The following is a 27,355-nucleotide window of genomic DNA, read 5'->3' on the forward strand; positions in this document are numbered from 1 at the left end:
GGAGTACAAGTATACATAACAAGTCACATAATACGTTGCATGGACTCACTCTGTGTGTAATAATAGTGTTTAACATGATTTTTGAATGACTAGGTCATCTCTGTACCCCACATTTACAATTATCTGTAAGGTCCCTCAGTCGAGCAGTGAATTTCAAATACAGCGTCAACCACAAAGACCAGGGAGGTTTCCCAATACCTCACAAAGAAGGACACCTATTGGTAGATGGGTAAATATCCGTTTGAGCATGGTGAAGTTATTAATTACACTTTGGATATTTTATCAATACACCCAATTACTACATAGATACAGGTGTCCTTCCTAGCTCAGTTGCTGGAGAGGAAGAAAACCGCTCAGGGATTTCACTATGAGGCCAATGGTGACTTTAAAACAGTTACATGGCTGGAAACAACTGAGGATACATCAAAAACATTGTAGTTACTCCACTATACTAACCTAGATGACAGAGTTAAAAGAAGGAAGCCAGTACAGAATATGCATCCTAAGGCACTAAACTGCAAAAAAATCTGGCAAAGAAATTAACTTTATGTCCTGAATACAAAGAGTTATGTTTGGGGGAAATCCTACGCAACACATCACTGAGTACCCCTCTTTATATTTTCAAGCATGGTGGTGGCTGCATCATGGTATGGGTATGCTTGTCATCGACAAGGACCAGGGTAAAAAGAAATGGAATAGAGCTAAGAACAGGAAAGATCCTGGAGGAAAACATGGTTGTCTGCTTTCCAACAGACACTGGGAGACAAATTCACCTCTCAGCAGGACAATAACCTAAAACACAAGGCCAAATATAAACTGGAGTTGCTTACCAAAATGACATTGAATGTTCCTGAGTGGCGTAGTTATAGTTTTACTTAAATTGGCTTGAAAATCTATGGCAAGACATGAACGTGGCTGTCTTGATCAACAACCAACTTGACAGAGCTTGAAGAATTTTTTTAATAATAATGTGCAAATATTGTACAGTCCAGGAGTGCAAAGCTCTTAGAGACTTACCCAGAAAGACTCACAGCTGTAATCATTGCCAAAGGTGATTCTAACATGTATTGACTCAGGGGTATGAATACTTATGTAAATGAGATATTTCTATATTTCATTTTCAATACATTTGATTAAAATGTCTAAAAATATGTCTTCAATTTGTCATAATGGAGTATTGTGTGTAGATGCGTCAGATACATTTTTTTATCAATTTTTAATTCAGACTGTAACAGAACTGTGGAATAACTCAAGGGGTATGAATGACTACTGAAAGGACTGTAAACGGTTCTTAACAGAGCCAATCAGTAGACATATCAGTATGTTTGTGTATGTAGCACGTCATATGTACAGATACAAATACATAAAACATTGTCATATCATCAAATATAATTATTTCATCCAGATACTGATTAGATATTTCATATTCTTGATTGAGCTGTGTGAAGTAGTGTCTGATAAAAGTGGATGTAGTCAACCCAAGAATATTTACATTCAGCACTTTGGTTCTGAACATTTGTAGCTTTTAGGGGCAAAACCACATCTCATTCTATAAATGTACAGAAGTTGAAGGCATTTAGGAAATATTTGTTCATTTTCCCAAAGACAATTACCTTTCATACTGTACAGAAAAACTGCTTGGGTTAATTCTGTCTGAAACAGTAAGTTGTTCATTTAGTTTTAACATACAGAGAGTTTGTTGCTTATTTCTTGAATGGCTCTCGGAAAGCTTTTGGCATCAACCCCATAAGTAATGTACTTTACAGCACAATATAAAGGAGTAGGTAGTAGTAACATGGTAGAAATATAGGAACATGTTATAACTCAAGTTGTATCAGAGATACAGTATATCATTGATAACTGTAAGTAATTACAACTTGTTCAAATCTTTTAACCATGTAACTATTACCTTTATCCTGTGTGTAAGTCTTCTGAAAGGTATTTTAGTTTGATTTTGATAAAAGCAATACCGACAACATCCAAAATTGAATTAAATAAATTCAGCTAAAGATGATATTAAAATCAACTGTAATGATTACACTTCTTATAGTGGTGCCATTCTCTCATATCATTACCATTGAAAAGCTAAGGTCGTTCTACATGTGGAAAGAAAGATGTCCCCCACATATCAAATAACCAGAGTAATAAACCATAATAGTGAGGTCATGCCTCTCTGAGGCCTAAGGACGTTGGCACCAGTCCCAAGACTTGCACACCAGGCAAACAAGCCACTGCTAAGTGACAGTGTTGGCATTACAGAAGGCCATTTATTTCCACAGGGATATTTACATACCAGGCATCCTATCACCAATGAAAACTAGATAGAGCACACATGAAAAGGGCTTTCCAGCCAGGTACATGGTGGCCATAACAAGCTCAAGGACGACCGCCTTTAACAATGAAGTGCAGCAAATGTAAAAAGAAGTGCAATTTGGCAGAACGGGATGAAATTGAAGAAATGCACACCACTGATTGACATAAAATAATACAAAGTCAGAAAGAAGAACATCTGGGTGGTATGATAAGTGCCGTGTGCTGCCAGCCATGCTTAACTGTCAGTTACTGTCTTACGGACTGAGGCAGTCAGAGGCAACAAACAAAATGGCAAATAAATGCTCTTTCAAATCCTCTGCTGTACTCAGTGTATACTATTTATCATGTAATGAGAGGCTAGCCAATCAAGTCAAGGAGAGTTTATGCATTCCTTTGCATGCTTAGATTTCAGACTGATATGCAAGTGGATGTGCAGTGGAGTGGAAAGTTTAATGTCTCTATTATATGATAATGTCCATAGTAATGAAATTGCAATAGTACATTTATTTGTTGTTGATAATGTTCATAGCCTCTCTCTCTCTCTCAAATCTATTCTCCAGACAATTTGTATTTCTAACATTTCCCCAAACTCATGATTCAAATGGTAATTGATGACTTTACTACATGACCTACACATGTACAGGCAAAAAAAGAATCCAAGCACAACACCTCATTTTATTTCAGCAATTCCACAACATTAATGCAGTTATTGGACGCTCAAAACATCATAAATCATTGGAGAAAAATAGCCAACTCCCTTTCTTGTGGGAATGTTTGAAAAGTTTACACAGCATAATAGACCCTCCTTGATTGATTGGGTTTCCTCCACTGTCCTGGCGATTAGCTGAAGGGCGAGAGCTGATTTCTTGATGACACCAAGATAAATCACTTTTATTTATAAACTCTGTGTTTGTGACTCCCATCTTATTAAAATAGTCTGAGGTTTTTCCCAGGTTGTTCAGAGGCACAGTGAGTTTTATGTGATGTGACAATGTGTGTTTGGTTCCCGTGCTCTGTGACAACCTTGTAAATGGTTTTTTTACCTTGCAAATGCTGCACTTTATATATTAGAGACACAGAGGATTCGTACAGTGAAGAGGGACATTTAAATATGTCTTCTTTGTCAAGACCAAAGGTTCCTTGTTCACTCTTGTCAAATGGTACAATTGATAAATCCTAGAAACACAGCTATTCCAGTAGTAGATTTATGACAGCCATTTTTCACTCAAGGTGTATGTTTTGTAGGTAATGAAAGACAAAATAGTACTTTAACATATGAAATGGAGATACCATAGCAGTACGGCAAATTGTTGAACCATCACAATCAGTGTAAAATATTTCAAACATATCCAGATGTAATATTATACCAACAAAAATGTATGTCCTCCAGCACATATTCATTTGAGTTTCAACATGTAGGCCTATCGTGAATAAAATGAATAAAGGTTTGAGCTAAAAAACACCTTTGAACTGGAATTGTGACTGACATTTACAGGTAAGATCCACAATACGGTGTACTCATTAGAATGCAAATACAGTTGGTCTATTCCAAAAAAGTGGTGTTATGTTTCAAAAATGCAGTTGAATTCAGAAGTTTACATACACCTTAGCCAACTACATTTAAACTCAGTTTTTCACAATTCCTGACATTTAACCCTCGTAAAAATTCCCTGTCTTAGATCAGTTAGGATCACAACTTTATTTTAAGGAAGTGAAATGTCAGAATAATAGAGAGACTTATTTATTTCAGCTTTTATTTATTTCATCACATTCCCAGTGGGTCAGAAGTTTACATACACTCAATTAGTATTTGGTAGCATTGCCTTTAAATTGTTTAACTTGGGTCAAACGTTTCGGGTAGCCTTCCACAAGCTTCCCACAATATCTTGGGTGAATTTTGGCCCATTCCTCCTGACAGAGCTGAGTCAGGTTCGTAGGCCTCCTTGCTCACACACACTTTTTCAGTTCTGCCCACACATTTTCTAAAGGATTGAGGTCAGGGCTTTGTGATGGCCGCCCCAATCACTTGACTTTGTTGTCCTTAAGCCATTTTGCCACAACTTTGGCAGTATGCTTGGGGTCATTGTCCATTTGAAAGACCCATTTGCGACTAAGATATAACTTCCTCACTGATGTCTTGAGATGTTGCTTCAATATATCCACATAATTTCCATCCTCATGATGCCATCTATTTTGTGAAGTGCACCAGTCCCTCCTGCAGCAAAGCACCCCCACAACATGATGCTGCCACCCCCGTCCTTCACAGTTGGGATGATGTTCTTCGGCTTGCAAGCCTCCCCCTTTTTCCTTCAAACATAACGATGGTCATTATGGCCAAACAGTTCCATTTTTGTTTCATCAGACCAGAGGACATTTCTTTAAAAAGTCTGATCTTGGTCACCATGTGCAACTGCAAATCATAGTCTGGCTTTTTTATGGCAGTTTTGGAGCAGTGGCTTCTTCCTTGCTGAGAAGCCTTTCAGGTTATGTCGATATAGGACTCGTTTTACTGTGGATATAGATACTTTTGTGCCTGTTTCCTCCAGCATCTTCACAGGGTCAATTGCTGTTGTTCTGGGATTGATTCGCACTTTTCGCACCAAAGTATGTTCATTTCTAGGAGACAGAACGCGTCTCCTTCCTGAGTTGTATGACGACTGCGTGGTCCCATGGTGTTTATACTTGCATACTATTGTTTGTACAGATGAATGTGGTACCTTCAGGCATTTGGAAATTGCTCCCAAGGATGAACCAGACTTGTGGAGGTCTACAATTGTTTTTCTGAGGTCTTGGCTGAGTTATTTTGATTTTCCCATGATGTCAAGCAAAGAGGCACTGAGTTTGAAGGTAGGCCTTGAAATACATCCACAGGTACTCCTCCAATTGACTCAAATTATGTCAATTAGCCTATCAGAAGCTTCTAAAGCCATGACATCATTTTCTGGAATTTTCCAAGCTGTTTAAAGGCACAGTCAAATTAGTGTATGTAAACTTCTGACCCACTGAAATCGTGATACAGTGAATTATAAGTTAAATAATCTGTCTGTTAACAAGTGTTGGAAAATGTACTTGTGTCATGCACAAAGTAGATGTCCTAACCAACTTGCCAAAACTATAGTTTGTTAACAAGAAATGTGTGGAGTGGTTGAAAAACGAGTTTTAATGACTCCAACCTAAGTGTATGTAAACTTTGGACTTCAACTGTATATTCAAAAGATCTAGCCTGAAAATGAAACACTCAGCTGAATGTGCTTTTTATCTGAACATTGATTCTCCATCATAAGGCATGATTTTATTTTGTTACAAATATTTTTTTGGTCTTTGCACTTGGTTATCTAAAAAGCAATGTGTACTTTCCACATCTAGATTTAGATGGAGCAATATGTACACAGCTGTATCCACAGACCTTTTGAAATCCTCTCAAAAAAGATATTTCAACATTTAAGACATTTTAACCATTCATTTTGCCACTACGTTCAGCTTCTTTTGGTATAGTAATGTTGCTGAATAAATAAATAGAAATATTTACTATTGGGCTTCCCAACCAAATTTTAAGCACAAATACATATTTTACAGGATTTTGAACGCCAGATAAAATGGAAAGGCAAGGATAACATTTTTGGGGATGATTATCATAATAAACCATTAAAGGGATAGTTCACCCAAATTACAAAATGACACATTGGTTTCCTTACCCTGTAAGCAGTCTATGGACAAGGAATGACAGCAATCCATGTTTTGGTTTAGTTTCCCTGGCACAGTTTCCACATGCTAACGTTTTAGCATTTGTGGCAGAAAGTCATGAGAACGATATTAGAATTTTCTGTGCATCATGTTAAACTCATCTATAAGTGACTTTGTTGGGCTTTATATTCAACTTTAGATACTTTAAGAAGATTTGGACATGATGCGTGAAAAATGCTAATATCGGTCCATGACTTGAATGAGATTTCTGCAACAAATTCCAAAACATTAGCATGTGGAAACAGTGCCAGGGAAACTAAGCCAAAACATGGATTGCTGTCATACCTTGTCCATAGACTGCTTACAGGATAAGGAAACCAATGTATCATTTTGTAATTTGGTTGAACTATCCCTTTATGCATAATCAACTCATTCAGCCCATCAGACTCTTTCAAATGAAATCATTCTGTAACCAAAGAAAAAAGCGTTAGAAAGGGAAATCCTCTTCTGTTTCCTCAACTTCCTGCCAACAGATGAACAATCCAGAGCAATTCTTTTCCAAACTCAGTTCCTCGCTCTTTATATTAAAAACTCTGTGCAAAGCAAAATCTGTTGTCATGACATCACTCCACATCCAACAGAGCCAACACACTCCAAGCTCTGTCAGCCAGTGTAATGGAATGCTCTAGACATCTCAGAGAAATATATGTACATGTTTTCCAAACCAGATGGATAAATTGGCAACTGACTAAAGAGTAACCAGCAGTGCAGCACAGCACTCTCTGGACTCTAATTTAGACTGAGCTAGCTGCACAACTGGCCCAGCTCTGCCTCTGAGGAATTGGGCAGCTTGGAGTTGAAAATCTGGAGGGAGTCTCGGATGCGCACCACCTCACTAGTGGAGAGCTTGAGCCTGTGGCGGAGCAGACATGAAAAGAGGTCCAATGGCTGCAATCCAGGCGGGGAGAGCCGGTTGATGCGGTCTCTCATCTCCAGCAGCATATGAAAGGCTGCGTCCTGGGTGCCTTGCGTGTAAGGGTAGTCCAGCTGCAGAATCAGGTCTTTGATGCCCTCGGGGTCAAAGTGCATGCTGTAGCCGAACACCTTGAGACTGTTGATCTTCATGTAGCCCAGGTTGGACGTGTGGTCATCCAGGTCCAGGGGTTCGTAGAAAAGGGTCTCGTTGACGGTGGGGTCATCGGTCAGGATGCGGCTGCGCAGGTAAATGTGCACCGTCTCGAAGAAGGACTTCCACTTAGTGCCCAGCATCAATGTCCAGTTGTAGCACTGCAGAGAGGCATCCACCTTAGTTCTTTCCCAGTCTGGGAAGTCCTGTTGGTTGATAGGCATGAACCAACTCTCTGAGTGGCTACCCCCAAATGGGTTGACATAGATGGCAGGCACAGGCTCCAGGGTACTGTTTTTAGTAGAGCAGATCTGGAATGAGATTCCCATTAGCATATGAATGAGGTTGGATTTGTTTTTGTTGCTCTTTAGAGTGAGGAGCATGCGTTTCCTCCAGGCTGGGTTGAACCAGCTGCCCAGACGCACGTCATTGCTGATGTAGATGGCATGGACTTCCATGCGACTGTCCAGCCGCTGGAGCAGGTACTTGAACTCTGCATCCGGCATGTCAAAGTCAATGTTCAGGTAGTGGTCCAGAGAGTTTGCTATGTTGGGCCGACAAGAGCCCAGGTGCAGGATGTTGCCAAGGTGGCAGGAGCCACAGCGTGTGATGTTGTCTGAGCCACATGAGAGGCAGGATGACCCCTCTCCGACCACACAGGGTACTGTCCCCTGGCAGGCACTACTGTGCTCTGCAGTGCAGGTGCAGCTCTGCACCTCCTCTGAAAACGTGCCCAGGACTCCATGCTCATTGCAGTACAGGAGTGACTGGGCCCTGTTCAACCAAAATCCTGGTGTCCTAAAGAGAAAAGAGCAGAATATTAGGTAAATGAAATAAGCTAATTCGTAACAAGAAGGGAGACATTTGCGTAATGTGTTCTCTGCAAACATCAGTAGTCACATTTGTTATTAAGATTAACATAATTATTTTCAAAAACATAATTTGACTTTGGAATCATCTTTACTTAAAAAGCTTTATAAGTGCCCTTCATTATCAATAAATGCATTCATTCATTAATCAAATTACCTTTCCTTTGACTAACACTATTGTAGCCTTCAGAAAGGATAGAGGAAGAGTGCATAAAGGACATAAGTGAAGACGATGTTTTAACTTTCACTTAACATCATCCCATTTAGTGAGTGCCAAATAATGATTGATGTGGGCGTCCGTCTTAGGGATTCAGAAGAATACCAAGAACCCTACGCAGAATATCCTACTTCCAGCTGTTCAGTTTACTCTGGAGGATAGGTGTCTTCCAGAGTTATGCATAGCATGTTCCAGAACCGGCACAACATACTTATGAAGGATTGTTCTTTTAAGTACTAATATGTCATAGCTAATGTATTCTTTGATTTTATTAGATTTTACGTGCTACACTTAATGTTCACTATAAAGTGAATTTGAGCTTAAGTGTATGTTCATGAATTATGTATTGGTAGGATGAGATATTTTTGGAGCAACCACATTTGAGGGAAAAAAACACAAATATTGTAAATAAATTAACAATTGTGTACTTTGCTGTAACTTTCTACTAAGCACTATGTTGGAGTTGGTTCTGCAAAGACGAGTTTTCCTCAACCGGTTCTGTATTGGGAATTGCACTACATAAAGCTGAAATATGCAACGTTTTCCTTTCCGCAGACATGCATTCCAAAATGAGGGATTATATAGCACATGATGATGATGTAGAAGAAATCTTCTGGCTCAGCTGAGCTGAATAGATTGTTGTTATTTGTTTGAACAGAGTTTAATGAGTGAATGACAGCCAGAGGTAGTGCTTGTCACAGAAATGTGTTCAGTGGGCAAGTGGTTCACACCAACCTGTTGTCTCTAAGAGCACTTGATTACAGACATGCCACCGCAGACCTCACATCACCCAGACCCCTTCAATCAGGGTGGAGACACTAAACAGCTCTGTCTCTATTTCATTTCAGATGCTTGGCCTGGTTTTCGCACAGCATCAGATACCAAATTGCCTCTAAATGACAGACAACTCAACCATGTATATGTGATTAAGGGTGTACTATTTTAACTATAGGGAAAAGTATTAAGACCTAACCCAAATAAAATTACTTTGCTTGGTCAAATTACTTGATATAAAAGAGGACACAAACTGGTGATAAAATGCCATGAAGTGGTTGTAAGTGGTTCTATGTAATAATTAATGTAATTTAAAGTAGGTGTAAGATGTTCAAAAGCCAATATAAAGACGTTTTCATCTCTGATGCGGCAGATATTATAATCTATTTGTGGAATGATTTGAGAGCATGTGATGTTCCCATTATCATACCTTTCTCTTGGGAGGCTGATCCTTGGCAGTTTGGGACATCGCTTGCTCAGAGAGAAGAGTTTCCTCACAATCTTCTGGGCTTTCCCAATAATCAAATTGGTGCTGCTCTCCAATTGGATGTAGCGCCTCTGGAGAGCTGCATCTGCTGCCCAAAACTTGAATACCAAGGATGTGTTTAAAAAACGGTCTGTTGGTAGTTTTTTCATGAAGGCCTTGAATTCATCTAAGAAATTGAGAAACAATCACAAGAAAATAAGATTTGTGTTTTATTTAACAGAAAGTCAATCATTTCACATATCCATCAATACACTACATATTCTTCACTACATTATGGATGGTATCTTTTATTGTGCAATTATGGTCCATATCCCTAAATCTACCATGGACAGCTCCTGGTATTTATATTCTTGGGATACTGTGCTAATTTAAACTATGCAGAGACTTCCTACTTATGCTCTAGGCAAGTTGTCTACCCATGCAGCTGACATGAGGTATCCTATCAAATCACTGCAATGAAGACACTTTTTTTACAATGCCCAACTGGGTGAGACCTGCAATTGTTATGGGGGCTGGAGCTTCTATTATCCCATGTGCTACTTTTGGCATAATGCAAGTGAGTGAATTTGCAGTGCACTGACGGGCTCAGGACATTAACAGTGCTCAATGATCCTGAGTGAACTACCTCGGGCTCCCAGAGCCAACACCAGATTCGTTTGATAACATTAGCTTTGGCATTACGGTGTTAGTTTAGCACATTCAACGGCTCAATTGTTTTACACATCAGGCTCACGGTGTCACATCTATTCATACTATCAATTTGAAATGCATGTGATGTAGCAATAGGTATTTGGATCGATGGATCCCTTAGTGTGTTCAGTGTTAAATGCTTTGTTTGTTAATGGTAGTAGTCAATTATTTAATTGCTTTCTATCTCGATAGATATCCTGCATAATTATTTATTGACATGGGCATTACACCAGAGGAACTGCCAGTGAAAAAACCTTACCAGATGACTCTGTTGTCGGCATATGATCACATGCAGTTATGGTGCACTTTGGTGCTCTGACAAACACTACGTCCCTTTTTTTGGAAAACAGAATAAGCAGTGGTAAGTATATAACTGCCTTACTTACATATCTGGTACAAGGCAATCAGAGATGTTATGCCCTTATGGTTACCTACTTTCATCTGACACAAGGAGGCACTGTACTTGCTGATTTTATATGTGGTTAGACACTACATTATGCCCACATCAAATAACACATCTTCTTAGCATGCACTTACGCATTCTAACCACCCACCGGACAAGCCAAGGCTATCTAGTGGTAATATCATCGAATAAAAACCGCATCTTTCACCTTGCTTGTACCCTATAGCTTGCTGCTTGTCAGGCTCACCCACATACAGAAGTGAAACATTGGTTGCATCCCAAATGGCACCCTATTCCCTTTATACAGTAGTGTACTACTTTTTAACAGGGAGCATGGGGGCGGGAATAGGGTGCCATTTGGGATGCAGCCATTGAGTCTCTGCCTGACCAATAACTGGAGTGATCAATTCCTCTGCTACCCTCCACATGCACTGTATAACCCAGGCCGTTTGAATGATCATTAGGATTCACAGCACACAAAAGGAATTTGTCAGTCTATTCCCCTTTTTCTGGCATTTATGACTTTATGTTCAAATTGATGGACAATATCGGCCTTTCGAAATGTGTCAGATAAAGGGATGAGGTTATTTTCCATAATGGACACAGCCCATTCTCATTCTGTTGGGCTTATTAGTGATTCATATGACCATGAAGAGAACGGACAGGAAACTGATGGCTGCCTCGGCTTGTTCATTTAGCTCAAAAACAAGTATTTTGAATCATGGTTTTGCATGGCAGCGCTGCAACTATCATTTTATATTAGTGAGGGTGAAGCCATTATTTTAAATGAGGACATTGCTCTGCCATAAAGCTTGTGTCTTTGAGTTGTATGTTGCAATACATTCCAGAGCAGATGTCGTCTGCCTGGAGTACAGTGAGATATCTTCCCATTTCTCAATGGATTATGCTTAGTAAATCAAATAAATAATGTTGTTACTGAATACTGCACCTGTCAGAGTTGAATCTTTAAGGAATCCCCCTTGGATTCCCCACAACTCTTCCATTTCTTTGATTGTAGAAGTTATACACATATTGCTAAAGAGATCTAAGTTTACCATCCTTCCTTCAAACATATGTCTTCTTTTTTCTTTCCATGTGTATTCTACTCCTACTGGAATACTTCAAGTGGAAAACACAGTGACACATGGCTGTCAAGCCATCATCGCAAAGACATCAAATGGTTGCTTGTGGCACTTTGACGGCAACTACTATACAGTGCTTCCACCATATTTGACATTATAGTTAGAATGCACACACTATATGGTACACTGACATAAAGTCGGCACTTGTTACAAGGTAAAACTTGTCGGGAATGGTAAACTATCTGTAGGAACTACTGCAATTGATGTTAGCTCTTTATGAACAAGGTTCCAATTCTTCTATGGCATTTTTCAACACTTTATATTCCAGAGACAGGACTACGAAAAACACTTTCCCTTTCTCTCCGAATCAGATTCTGAAATATCAGATTCTGAAATATTAGATATTTAGGGGGATCTTGTTGCGCTCAGACTGAGCATGGAAAATGCAATCTGTATCAGATTGGAAAGACATCATCATGTGCAAATAAACTAGTTGATGGATACTTTGATGGCTTTCTTGTGGCATATATTGTGATACGGAACTGGACTAATTAACGTTACGTTAATATCTTAATAGATGCTTTTGTTTAGAGATTAATCTAATCCCTTAAGGACTCCTCCAATTTTCTAAACATGAATTAAGAAATCCCTTCAGAATGAGATCGTACCACTTGAGATAAGCTGTAAAATGTATAAGCTAGGACACCATACTGTCACACCCTGATCTGTTTCACCTGTCTTGTGCTTGTCTCCACCCCCCTCCAGGTGTCGCCCATCTTCCCCAATATCCCCTGTGTATTTATACCTGTGTTCTCTGTTTGTCTGTTGCCATTTTGTTGTGTTCGTAAAACCTACAAGCGTTTGTTTCCCTGCTCCTGCCTGTTTCTTGCTCCTGTTTTCTAGTCCTTCCCGGTTTTGACCGTTCTGCCTGCCCTGACCCTGTGACTGGCTGACGTTTTTGTATCTTACCCCACAGTTCTGGATTATTGACCCCTGCCTGCCCTGACCCTGAGACTGCCTGTCGTTCTGGTTCCTTTACACCCTCTCTGGATTATTGACCCCTGCCTGCCTTGACCTGTCGTTTGCCTGCTCCTGTTGGTTGGAATAAACTTTTGTTTCTTCAACTGTCTGCATCTGGGTCATACCTTAAACGTGATACATACATGAACTTCAATGACTAATCAGGTAAACACTTTTTTATCTAACTAAAGGCACTGCCATGGAATCACATATGGCTGCAGTTAACTAGACTGAAAAGTATGTTTTTAGATTATATTATTAACCAATCCAAAAAGCCTAAGAATCACTATGTAAAACCATAGATCAAATATGTATTACTCCCAGCCCACAGCCAAATAATGATGAGCGGAAGCACTGTGTTTGATTTGACAGTTGGAGAAAGCAACACAAACTGTATAATCTTACCCAATGACAGGTTCTGGTTTGCATTGATAGTTGAGCTCTATTGCCTTGTAAATGGCTTATAATTGTCTCTCTGTTGGATAACTCACAAAGTAACATAATGCTGTCTGAACAGCCATTCACTTTCTTAATGTGAGACTTGCAGCTTTTCCATCAGATAAACAAGTATTTCACCTAGGCTCAAGGAATACTGTGGTTTTACTATATTTTCAAGAGCCTTTCTTCAAGAAATCAATATTTTGCCTTGAACATATATATGAACATTGTTCATATGAGAAATGCACCTCACTTTCTGTCAGTGCTGGTAAAGCCTGAACAATAAATATATTTGGCCTTTGCACACACAGTTGGGAAAGCAATGCTATCAGATTTCTGCTTATTGAACTCTGGCGGGTGATTTTAGTATGGACAAACACCACTGCCATGCTATAAGGTTTCACAAACTCTTAAAGAAGATCAATCTCCACTACTACAATGATTCCTCTTTCCAAGGTTGGTGTTTGTGACGATCATCCTATGATATTAGTCACATAATCCAAAGACATGCTTTTATCAATAATCCAAAATTGCAAACGGTTAATGGTTTATGATAAACACATGCATTTATGAATTGTATAATGTGGGGTTAGCGATGTCCTTTTGGTAAATTATTACCTTGTTGTTCGTAGAGGGTTATCTGTTCATTTCCAGAGAATTGACAGGCAATGGGTTGCGTTCAAGTGCGCATGGTTTATTCAGTGTATGGGTATAGCGGAAATGTCTTATCTCGGGTGGACGTACATGTTCTTATCCCAGATTGTATTTATGCTAAAAGAATGGTTGCACTATAATTGATATGTGTGCTCAAGGTTATTCGTGTGTATTATCTGAAGACGTTTAGATGTTATTTCATGCTGTTGAATGTTAATTGATCATAATGTGAATTGGCTTGTTCTCATTGGTTGTATCATAGGTATTGGAATTTAAACCCCGTCATTCCTTCGTTTGCGAGACAGGGAACAGGTTGGCATGCTGCTGAGTTTCCAGGTGTTATTGTAGCCTGGGTTTGGTTTGAAGAGCTCTATTTGATACAGTTTATTATGTTTGTAAATACTTGTACATTTTGCTGACTATCTTCACTTTTGCTAATAAAAGCCTCACGGTGGAAAAGAGAAATCAGTTCTGCTTCGTTGCCTCCTCACAGTAAACTCCGAACGCTGGGTCTTTCTCACAGTGCTGAAACATAAAAACCTGACACCGACTCTAGCTCTTGATCTAAAAATCTCAGATAATTCAGTATTTAAGGTGGGGAGTGTCACGCATCAAGGTAAAAAAGAAGTGCAGTACATATGCTGCTGTGTTTGTTGTTTGCGGAAACATCTTTGTTGTGATATCGCAAAAACATGTGGCAGTTTCACCATTAAGAATTCCAGCTTTAAGGCTAACGTGTGTAGCAAGACGGAATGTCACAACCTCAAGATGGCCTTATGATTTCTTAGGAAAGATCTACAGATGCTTGATAACTGTTTCCTTTGATAATGATATACTGTACACGTGAGTTTAGAAACGTATACATTTGGCCATGTTCAAAAACTGTCTTTTTGTTGTTGCCAAGAGAAATATCAAACTCCTTTTGTGTATTATGAATAGGCATGAAAAAGTATTAAATTACTCTTGCCAGGTCAACTTTGACAACAGAGAGGGTAACACTAGAAGCTTTAGTAAGCCCACAAGTTATTTAGCATGGTTGTTTGAAGATGTAATATTTTTTTCCAGTCATGCGGTGAGATCAGACCTGAATAATAGATTGAGTGAACATGAGGGGTTCAATCATTCCGTATTTTCCAAGCAGCTGCGGTGAGCTCCAAAAGCACAAATATCATACCCCCCCAAAATGCTAACCTCCCCTGTTATTGTAATGGTGAGAGATGTGCATGTCCTGGGGATATGATATTTGTGTGTCTAACTTTCTCACTCATCATTATTCACAATTAATTCAGGATGATGATCCATAACCATGGTAGCATCCACATTAATGTAGAAGTCTTTAGAAACATATTCTATTCTTATTTACAATAAAAGTGACTCCAAAATGACACAATACATTATTTCCCATTTGCTTCCATTGGGCATAAAATAATCTGAAACACAACTAAAACAAACAGCAAATGCATCCAACAAATGTGTAGATTAACAAGCTTGATGTAGTAGTTGCGTGCTATGAATATGGGACCAAATACTTCAATACACATTTATGTGAATTTGTCCCAATACTTTTGGTCCCCTAAATTGGGGGGAATATGTACAAAAAGTGCTGTAATTTCTAAACGGTTCACATGATATGGATGAAAGTCTGCTAAATGACTTAAATGTTAAATATCCTAAAATGAAAGCTGACAGTCTGCACTTTACACTCATAGTCATTTCAAATCCAAAGTGCTGGAGTACATAACTAAAACAATAAAACATGTGTCCCAAATACTTTTGGAGCTCACTGTGTTTCTCAGAATACTTGCCTGAAAAGAATGATTTTTATACTTTGTGAGCAATGCATTGTGAGAGATACTGCCCACAAAATATGTACTTTAAGTGCCATAGATATCGCCTGCTATCCATCTACCAAAGCCGATGCTTTGGGTACATTTCTGAGGAGATTATGTTGAGCTGAGTCATATATTGGAGCTGGGCACCAGTTTCTCTAACCTGACCAAGGGAGCGTATCAAGAATATACTGTTTCATTGCTCCTACAGCATGAAAGCAGTACACTCCAGTATGTTACACCAACAGGCCGCAGTTGGAATGAGACAGTGTACAGTCAATCTGGTCTCAGAATATTTTGTACTATTCTGTATGTAAATCTGTGACACTCAATTTAGTATGTTATGTTATGGTATGTATTCATTTGTGGATGTCCATCATCCATTTCCATGATATGTTACGAATTGCAATTCATACAATATGTTACGAATTTGCAATACGTACGATATGTTATGAATTCCAATTTGTTGTGGCTAACGTTAGCTAGGATGTGGTTTAGGGGTAGGTGTTAAGGTTAGAGTTAATGTTAGGGTTAAGAGTTAAGTTACATTTTTTTTTTAAATGTATTTAACCATTATTTAACTAGGCAAGTCAGTTAATTAGGACCAGGTAAACATTAGAATTCTCATACATTACAATAAAAATGTTTTGTATTTGATGGTTCTGGATATTAAAATGTATTAACCTTGGGCGTTATCAAGGTTGTTTGTATAAAGGAACTCAGATGGCCCAGTTAGATGAAGACAGATTGGATTTAACTATGCTCCCACTTACAGATAGAGCGTCGTTTAAACTGATCTGTTTTATATACCAAACATTACCTTTAAATTCCCTTTATGGCAGAAGGATTATTTGTAAGGCGGACATGTAATATTGTCAATCATTTAAATAGTCTTAGAGTTGTGATTGACAAAGCTAGCCTACATGTGACTCAGCATCTCCCTATTTTAATCATTGTTCATTGATTCCACTGCTTTCCCTCCATGGGAGACCAGAGGAAACTCACATCATGTTATTTCCCTCTTCTCCCTCAAACATCTTTTAGGTGTGCACTTGCTTTGTTTCATTCCACAGAATGTTCACCTTGTATTACTTTCCAAGTTGATTTTCTGGTGCTTTTAAATTGCTGCCGTAGAAGGCAGCTGACCCCTCCCCCCCATGACCCACATCTTATCTTGTGATTTTTATTAAGTTGTATCTGGGTTTTGATTTATGTTTCAAAAATAGTATTACTTCTTAACTTATGCTGTACCACTGAGTTTGAACTACATTGAACTCACACTTTTAAACTAGATTGTGATAAGACTTACTGGGCAGGTTGAAAGGCCTATGAAAATTAACAGTGGAGACTAGGGCTGCATTCCAAATGGCACCCTATTCCCTATTTAGTGCAACACTTTTGATCAGTGCACATAGGGCTCTGGTTAGAAGTAGTGAATTATATAGGGAATAGGGTCTAATTTGGGACACAGTTTAGGAAATCCAAGTCACTACTCTAATCTGGAGACTGCCTCTGACTGACATGCCATTCACGATTCATTTTCTAATAGTAAATCTTAATTTTTTCTTCATGCGGGAATAAGAGGAAGCAGTGACCTTGCTCCTCAGCCCTCACATATGAACCATACGTGGTCCACAAATGCTAATTTTTGTCTTTATTTATCGATCACAGTACATTTACTTGTATTTCAGCAGTGCAATAATATGAGAGTACCTTGCTCCGAGACAGTGTCCTATGGCGATGTAATAGCAATTATAGGTAAAACTTCACTGACAATGAAGAGCTTGTAGCAATCTATAAATCGTTGCTCTCAGGGTAGGGAATTTAAGGAAGTTTTGTCTCTCCTCATACTATAATTTCTTTGGGCCTTGGGCAAAGTAAAGATAGAAATGTTTGCAAGGCTTATGTCGCACAGTACATTTATCAATGGGCTTAGGGCTTAGTAGCTCAAGAGGGAAGAACCAACCTGGGAGAGACTTGCTGTACCGTGGCTGGCACGGTGTTCATTTGAGCCATTCCAAAGTGCTATATGTACTGAGTTGACTTTTTCTTTTTGCTTAACCTTTAAAACATAGAAAAATAATTCAAAGCTTAGTGTCGTTAACAGGGTATTGTGAATATATGAATACCACATTTTGTTTAAATTAAATTCAGAGTAATGAAGGACTCTTAATACCTCTTCAACTTCAGTGTATGAAGGGCGTTTTCTACTGTCCTGATGGGTAGCTGTCCCACTGAACTTACACAACTCTACTACACTTACATTCACATTCAACTTTATCTTCTGATAGACATGCACAGACAGCTGTCTTGGTATTTACTTGCAATAAAAATATAAATTACATCGATTTTTATTTTATTACATATTTGGACTAATAAGTAACATTTGGCCATTGTAATCTTGTGGTGGACCAGCCCACATATTAGTCACACACAAATAGCTAGTGTTTATAAAACTGCCTTTATAAAGACCTGAAAATGAACTGCTTAATACTGTTAATGAGATCCTCATTTTAGTACTATGACATTTGATGAGCTGGACTCGACAGAGTGAGTCAGAATCTAATTGAGCCAGTGGAGACTACCCTTGGCATCACAAACTGTCCATGTTGAATGCATATGGTCGCAAACAGACAGAAAGCAGTTCATTGTTATTCGCTACTGAGCTGATCTGTACTCACAGATTTTCCCTGACATCAGTTTAAAGTTTTTCAATTACATTGTTTCGGCAAAAACATTTAAGTTTACAACTAGCTCAATTTGCTACAACAAACCACCAATATAGTCAAAAAAAGTATAAGTTATACACGTATGTAAGTAAAACCCGCTCATATTACAACATACTGTAGCAATATTTCCTGTTTGGCAGAAAATATTATAAACTTATTTTCCCAGAGAGGGAGTTGTATGTAAGCTATACCTTCACCTAGGCAGTGATTTTATCTCTTTAAGGCAGAGAGGAAGGATTAATACTATCCCCATAACTACATTCTCAGAAAGGGTCCCTTGGGAGAGCAAAGATTCTAGGAAATGAGAAAGTAGGAAGGGAGAGTCTACATTACACAAGCCACCCCCCAGAGACATGTAATGCACCTCCAGCTGCCTTTGTACAGTGGGCATGTGGTCCTTTCCCCTGAACACTTTATGCATGCATCCCAAATCTCATCCTTTTTCCTATAGTGCACTACTGTTGACCAGGCTCCATAGGGCTCTGGTGAAAAGTAGTGCACTATATAGGGAAAACGGTGCCATTTGTTACAATGGCTCTCTGCAGGCGATCCTGGTGAGAAATGGAGTCTGAGCTGAAGGATCTTCTAACCACGCTAGATTACCCCATGTGGATTTGATGCACCTATATGAACAGGCACACAGAGTGAACAATAGTAGAAGATGAACTGCCATTGTCTCTCCTATCTTTCAGCAGAAGACCTCTTCACACATCTGTTCTACTTCGTTGAGCTACTGGTCAAGTTTGACGATGGATTACTTTCATGCCAGAAATAGAGACGGGGAAAGTTTTACTCACAATGTTTATGTATTCAATTGAGCAAGAAAGTATGTCGCATGACAGAAAGTTGATCAAGAGAGTAGCAACGTTCAACTGGTGTTTGAAATTGTCACGTTCTGACCATAGAAAGTTTTTATTTTCTATGGTAGAGTAGGTCTGGGCGTGACAGGGGGTTTTGTCTAGTTTATTTATTTCTATGTTGGTTCTAGTTTCTTTTTTCTATGTTGGGTTTTGTCTAGTTTCTGTATTTCTATGTGGGGTTCTAGTTTCTGTATTTCTATGTTGTTTTTTGGGATGATCTCCAATTAGAGGCAGCTGGTCATCGTTGTCTCTAATTGGGGATCATATTTAAGTTGTTGGTTTTCCCACTAGGTTTTGTGGGAGATTATTTTGAGTAAGTGTATGTTGCACCTCTTTGTCACAGTTTGTTGTTTTGTTCATTAGTTTATTTGTATGTCTTGCTTAGTTTCACAGTTATAATAAAATGTGGAACGATACACACGCTGAGCTTTGGTCCCATTCTTCAGACAGCTGTGACAGAATCTCCCACCACCAACGGACCAAGCAGCGTGGTCAGGAGGACTGGACCTGGGAGGAAATCCTGGATGGGGCAGGACCCTGGACAAGGCCCGGGGAGTATCGCCGTCCAAAGGAGGAGATTGAAGCAGCGAGAGCAGAATGGCGATATTACGAGGCGTTATACCATCAAGGCAAGCAGGCGGAGACAGCGAGAGAGGAACGGCGACAATACGAGGAACTAGCACGACAACGACGGAAGCCCGAGAGGCAGCTCGCCCCCCCCAAATTTGGGGGGGCACACAGGGAGTTTGGTGGAGTCAGGTTTGGGACCTGAGCCAACTCCTCGTGCTTACCATGGAGAGCTGAGGGGTGAACCAGAGCCAGTCAGGGAGACGAGTGAGGAACTCGACGCAAGATTCCACAGAGAGGTGTTAGCATTGAGAGCGCTGCAGAGCGGGCATGTTAAGGAGGGTGACACCAGTCCGGTGTCATATGCACCAGTTTCACGCATCTGGCCTTCAGTGCGCCTCCCCAGTCTGGTACGTCCTGTGTCTCCTCCACGCACTCGCTTGAGGGAGCGTGTGACCTGTCAGGAATCATGTTTCTCCAGTGCGCATTCACAGCCCAGTGCGTCCTGTGCCAGCGCCCTGCACTCGCACTGAAGTGCGTGTCACCAGTCTGGCGCCACCTGTGCCAGCCCCATGCATCAGGCCTCCAGTGCACCTGCCCAGTCTGGGGTGTCCTGTTCCTGCTCTCGCCCTGAGCTGCGTGTTACCAGTCTGGCGCCACCTGTGCCAGCCCCATGCATCAGGCCTCCAGTGCGCCTGCCCAGTCTGGGGTGTCCTGTTCCTGCTCTCGCCCTGAGCTGCGTGTTACCAGTCTGGCGCCACCTGTGCCAGCCCCACGCATCAGGCCTCCAGTGCGCATTCCCAGTCCAGAGCTTCCAGCGACAGTTCCCAGTCCGGAGCCTCCTGAGGCAGCCCGCAGTCCAGAGTCTCTAGCAGCGGTCTGCAGTCCAGAGCCTCCAGTGATGATCCACGGTCTGGTGACACGAAAGCGGAGGGATCAGCTGGCGGAGCGGGGGCTACGCCCCAAACCGTCCCGCACCAGAACCGCCTCCGATGCAGGAGGATCCATGGGATGAGAAGGTTCTTCGTCCTGCACCTGAGCCGCCACCGACATTAGACACCCACCCTAACTCTCCCTGTTTATTTTTGTTGTTTAGGGTTTTGCGTTCAGAGTCCGCACCTTTGGGGGGGTACTGTCACGTTCTGACCATAGAAAGCTTTTATTTTCTGTGGTAGAGTAGGTCAGGGGGTTTTGTCTAGTTTCTGTATTTCTATGTGGGGTTCTAGTTTCTGTTTTTCTATGTTTTTTTTGGGATGATCTCCAATTAGAGGCAGCTGGTCATCATTGTCTCTAATTACATTTACATTTTTTACATTTAGCAGACGCTCTTATCCAGAGCGACTTACAGTAGTGAAAGCATACATTTCATACATTTTTTCCCCCATACTGGTCCCCCGTGGGAATCGAACCCACAACCCTGGCATTGCAAACACCATGCTCTACCAACTGAGCCACAAGGGACAACTGGGGAGCATATTTAAGTTGTTGGTTTTCCCACTAGGTTTTGTGGGAGATTATTTTGAGTAAGTGTATGTTGCACCTCTTCGTCACGGTTTGTTGTTTTGTTAGTTAGTTTATTTGTATGTCTTGCATAGTTTCACAGTTATAATAAAATGTGGAACGATACACACGCTGCGCCTCGGTCCCATTCTTCAGACAGCCGTGACAGAAATAGGCTTAGAGAGCAGGTGTCTGCTGCTGTTTTAAAACTGTCCTGCAATTTTAAAACTGTCCAGCGACTCCTGCCATGTCTCCAGACATCCGCAAAATAAACAAACTGACTCTCGGAGAATGAGTGCACAACTGGTAACTAGTTGCTTATAAATACAGTAGGTCGGTCAGTCAGTCAGGTGGCTAGCTTCCGGTAGAGACTTACAGATGAAGTCGGAAGTTTACATACACTTAGGTTGGAGTCATTAAAACTTGTTTTTCAACCACCCCACAAATGTCTTGTTAACAAACTATAGTTTTGGCAAGTCGGTTAGGACATCTACTTTGTGCATGACACAAGTAATTTTTCCAACAATTGTTTACAGACAGATTCATTCATTTATAACTCACTGTATCACAATTACAGTGGGTCAGAAGTTTACATACACTAATTTGACTGTGCTTTAAACAGCTTGGAAAATTCCAGAAAATTATGTCTTGGCTTTAGAAGCTTCTGATAGGCTAATTGACATAATTTGAGTCAATTGGAGGTGTACCTTGGAAGTATTTCAAAGCCTACCTTCATACTCAGTGCCTCTTTGCTTGACATCATGAGAAAATCAAAAGAAATCAGCCAAGAACTCAGAAAAAGAATTGTAGACCTCCACAAGTCTGGCTCATCCTTGGGAGCAATTTCCAAACGCCTGAACGTACCACGTTCATCTGTACAAACAATAGTACACAAGTATAAACACCATGGGACAACGCAGCCGTCATACCACTCAGGAAGGAGACGCGTTCTGTCTCCTAGAGAAGAACGTACTTTGGTGCAAGAAGTGCAAATCAATCCCAGAACAACAGCAAAGGACCCTGGGAAGATGCTGGAGGAAACGGGTACAAAAGTATCTATATCCACAGTAAAACGAGTCCTATATCGACATAACCTGAAAGGCTGCTCAGCAAGGAAGAAGCCACTGCTCCAAAACCGCCATAAAAAAGCCAGACTACGGTTTGCAGTTGCACATGGGGACAAATATCTTACTTTTTGGAGAAATGTCGTCTGGTCTGATGAAACAAAAACAGAACTGTTTTGCCATAATAACCATTGCTATGTTTGGAGGAGAAAGGGGGAAGCTTGCAAGTCGAAGACACCATCCCAACCGTGAAGCACGGGGGTGGCAGCATCATGCTGTGGGGGTGCTTTGCTGCAGGAGGGACTAGTGCACTTCACAAAATAGATGGCATCATGAGGTAGGAAAATGATGTGGATATATTGAAGCAGCACCTCAAGACATCAGTCTGGAAGTTAAAGCTTGGTCGCAAATGGGTCTTCCAAATGGACAATGACCCCAAGCATACTTCCAAAGTTGTGGCAAAATGGCTTAAGGACAACAAAGTAAAGGTATTGGAGTTGCCATCACAAAGCCCTGACCTCAATCCTATAGAAAATCTGTGGGCAGAACTGAAAAAGCGTGTGAGCAAGGAGACCTAGAAACCTGACTCCGTTACACCAGCTCTGTCAGGAGGAATGGGCCAAAATTCACCCAACTTATTATGGGAAGCTTGTGGAAGGCTACCCGCAACGTTTGACCCAAGTTAAACAATTTAAAGGCAATGCTACCAAATACTAATTGAGTGTATGTCAACTTGTGATGAAAGAAATAAAAGCTGAAATATATCATTCTTGTCACATCCTGACCAGAGAGAGCTCATATTTTTCAATGGTATAGAGTAGGTCAGGGCATGACTGTTTTTTTTGTCTAGTTTATTTATTTCTATGTTGGTTTTTGTCTAGTTTTCTATGTTCTTTTTTCTGATTCCCAATTAGAGGCAGCTGGTCATCGTTGTCTCTAATTGTGGATCATATTTAAGTTGTTGTTTTTCCCACTAGTGTTTGTGGGAGATTATTTTGAGTTAGTGCATGTTTCACCTCTTCATCACGGTTTGTTGTTTTGTTTACTGTATGTCTTGCATAGTTTCACATATAAATAAAGATGTGGAACGATACGCACGCTGCGCCTTGGTCTCCTTCATACGACATCCGTGACAATTCTCTCTACTATTATTCTGACTATTATTATTTCACATTCTTAAAATAAAGTGGTGATCATAACTGACCTAAGACAGGGCATTTTTACTTGGATTAAATGTCAGGAATTGTGAAGTTCAACTGTATATTTCAGTAATGTTGAAGGTGTCTGACTAGTATTATTTAGCCAGCTAGAAGGATGAAGTAAGACGCTAATGTTAAACGGAGCCTACCTTAGAAGTAGCAAAAAAATATGCTACTAAATTCTCAGAATTTCAGAGAGTAGGTTACGGAGACAGACAGTGATGTGGCACTCAGTGGTAAGGCTGAGGCAGGCTGCAATGCGAGAGAGAGAGAGTCTTATCAAACAATTTAGGAATTTAAATAAAATACAAATAATACAGTTCTAAAAATGTCATGATTGTTTGTTTTGTCGCTGATGCTATTTGTCAGCGTGAATCATTTCTCATATCCTCCCTTTCAGGGGTATAACATTACAATTGTATAGCTAATAGGCTATGTGTTTGTAGATCGACTGAGGTGAATGAACCTACAGCAGCCAAGGTGATAACGGCAAGGGTCATTTTTGCTGTTCTCTAAATAGCATTTTAAAGCTTTTTATTGTATACAATTGCAGTAGCCTAAATGATCTTCAACTTACAAAAAATTCTGGACTCTTTTGAAATATAGTACCCTTTCTAAAAGTGTTTGCTGCCACTGCTGTATGATTTAAGGCAGACGTGTGCTGCATGGTCTCTGATCATGTAAGCAAAATCACGTGCCTCCGGCATCAACATGTGAAGTCTGCACAGAATACAAAATCACAGGGATCGAAGCATCCCAAAGGGAACTATTCCCAAAGCCCTGCTTTATTCAACTCACGATTCCCCAATGTGTAGAGAGAACTATTAATACAATGGGTGCATATTTCCAGATCTTTGTGGCACACTCAGAACTTCAACTTTTGGCAAACCTCATCTTTGACCTGAAGATTTATTCAATCCAGTGCCTTGTGTGTAGTGTTTGTGTGAAGCTAGACCCAATTTCTTAGTCTGTATACTAACGATTACAAGGTGTTTATCCGTGTGGCACTGTATCAGCATAAGTTCATGGTAGAATTATAGCTCCAATCATATTACTGGCATGTGCAACATGCAACGTCTACAAGTACATAGACTATGTATCTTGCAAATTAATGTTTTTTACATGGCAGATTATAGCTAAATTCTGTGGCTATATGCATTACATTGGTTTGGCTGATGGTCAAGCACTATTGTGCTGTGGATGGAGTATCTACCTGAATGTGTCCACATGATGCTTGATCTTCGTTATGACAGTGTTATCATCCAATCAGTGTGTGATACGCATCTCACATTCTAATCTAATTCAGTCAAAATGTAGGGATAAAAAAACAATACAAATCAGTCAAACACTAAGACATGTACAAAATGCTAAATATTGAAGATGCATGGATGTCCTTGGTGATATAAAGTGATGTTTTGTTCATCCGACAAATGTAATCCACTGAAATAATCCCCTGAATAAATACAACGATGTTTGGAAGTGTTGCCAGCTATTGAACCAAAGAAATCCATTTCTGGAGAAGTATTTTTGTTATTACAAATCTGTCACATTCAAAATGTGCATGCGACACATCTAACCACTTCCAGTGCATGCTTTATTTAGGTAATAAAAGCAGAAACGGGCAAGCCATCAGTGAAATTTCAATTGGCAGTTCTTGATGGGGAAGCAGTGCCAAGACTATTTGTAGGTGGTACCATGTATCGAATAACTCTGTTACTTGAAGGCATGTTTTTAATTAACATAATGGAACCATTGTGGCAATTAAGCGATTTGCACTGTATCATGAAGGGAGAGTGAATCTAACACTAAGAGAATATTTGACTTTTACAGGCTGAATTTACAGCGCTGCACATCTTTCACAGTTGTTAAAAGGAGATGTTGACAGGTCCTTTTTGTCGGATAAAAAAATAGATCCAAGAAGGTAAACCTGTTAAGATTTACATAATGCTTGTACGTTGCAGATTTACATACAGTCAAGTGTAACTCATTTGACTATATAACTATACAACTAATATTAGATTAGCCTGGGTGCCAGCGTGAGAGACTGATTTTGCATTGTCAGTCAAAAAAATCTGGGTAGAAATTGCTTTACTAATGAGAGCCGTTATGTATGAAACATTGGGCGGAGCCTTTCAATGATTTAATTCCTTATGCCCAAGGAGGACATAATCTGCATCCCAAAATGCACCCTATTCCTATAGGCCTCCAATAAAAAGTAGTGCACTACATAGGGAATAGAGTACCATTTGGGACATACTCGTTAACCCTGCTTGCAAAGGCCTTCAGTACAATAAACTGTTTTTTTAGGGGTTCAAGCAGCAAAGCTGGGGGAAACCCTATTGTATTTGTTGGCATTGGTTATTCTTCTTCTTTTTCCGTAATGGCACATTCCCATGCAAATTCCTGTGAGATGGTAAGGCTTAGGATGTTTAACCTTTAAGGATGTTTAACCTCACCCTGTCTGACCTAGGGTCCTGCAATTCAGTACAAAGGTCCCTCTCCTCACAAGGAACAAATTTGCCTGAAGGACCCATAAGGTCCACCATGATGGATTTTCCGCAATTTAGAATTTTCGGAAAAACACTAGGGGAAAACTAGTGGCAAGACAGCATTTGCCGCAGTACTTTCAAAGCAGCAGCACCGAATGTGTTTACCAGACATATTCATTAGTTCACGTCATAGAAAAACGTTTTTCTACAGAAAAGAAAGCGGGTGTTTCTAATTGGACAAGTTGACCTAGAACCTTCCTCAATGTCAGCCCTTTTGCCTCAGTTTTGTCTAGTGAATACAACCTTGTCCCTGGGATTTCACGCAGTAACCCCCACACTCGCTGCGACAGGTGAATTCACTTGTCAGTCACAGTGGTCTCCTAGCTACAGCTTTCAGAGCCTTTCAACAACTATGTTTTGTTGCACCAGCACCTCGTTGTTTGACTCTGGGCTTGGTTTCTTTCTTCGCTCACGCTCATCTCGGGTCTGTGGAATCCTCGTGGAATCTGACATTGTGGGTGCATTATCCTAGTGGAAACCGTCCTCTCCTGCCTGCCTGGTTGCCTGCCTCTTGAGAGGGCGAACACACTTTTTAATGGAAAACAATAAATGTGTTAAGGAAAGAAGTTAATAAAAGCAGTTTAATCATCTTCTAAAATAATCTAGAATGATAAAGAAGATGAAACGATCTGCTGCTGTTACCCAAGGCCAATGAATACTGAAGTTCTGAAAAGGTTAGTTAGCCAGTTTGTTAGTCCAGTAATGTTCGTTGGCATATTATTTTGGGGCACCCTGAAGCTCGGGGGTTGCATGCTCAGGTTGTTTTCCTATCCTATTGTAGTGGATGTGGAGTAAAGTGCATACTGTGGGCACGCGAAAGGTGATTTTGGCATGTGTAAGATCAAGCTTCTTGGTTACAGTGGAGACAATCAATCCCATCCTGGATCAAGATCCCTGCTGCCTAAATTGTTATTTTTGTTATTTTTTTAACGTTTGGAAAGAAATAGCGCCCCCTGTGTACACTGACGGTATGAAAATATGGATACCGCCCAACCCTAAAAGAGACACCTACTGATATGAACTGGTTATGCAGCTTTGGTTAGAATAGGGTGCAATTAAATGAGTGACATTCAATAAAATCTGCTTCATGAAAATAGGGATATTATTTTGTATGAATGTGTTGATAGTTGATTTAATGATTTCAATATGGATTTTACAGGCAATCAGTTCCTACAGTGAGTACCAGGGAAACCAACCTCTGGTGGGCTAGATGGAGACCAGGACAGCAACACAAGGTTAGTATTTTTTTTTTTTACTTACACATAAAACCTTTCTTTGTTACAAAGTCTACTGTGTGTAGT

General features: G+C 40.1%; 1 protein-coding gene across 1 annotated transcript in view; it reads right to left on the bottom strand.

The window, feature by feature from the left end:
- Positions 1-2,242: 2,242 nt before the first annotated feature.
- The window catches only part of LOC106569071 (BMP/retinoic acid-inducible neural-specific protein 3-like), a 107,574-nt gene continuing 82,461 nt past the window's right edge, over positions 2,243-27,355 (bottom strand). The window contains exons 7-8 of the mRNA XM_014140029.3: positions 9,414-9,636; positions 2,243-7,921 (exon numbers count right to left, since the gene is read on the bottom strand). Coding sequence (XP_013995504.1) covers positions 6,802-7,921; positions 9,414-9,636 — 1,343 coding nt within the window. The 3' untranslated portion in view covers positions 2,243-6,801. The remainder of the gene's footprint in view (positions 7,922-9,413; positions 9,637-27,355) is intronic.

This window comes from Salmo salar, chromosome 14 (assembly GCF_965601325.2).
Source record: "Salmo salar chromosome 14, fSalSal1, whole genome shotgun sequence".
Taxonomy (NCBI): Eukaryota; Metazoa; Chordata; class Actinopteri; order Salmoniformes; family Salmonidae; genus Salmo; species Salmo salar.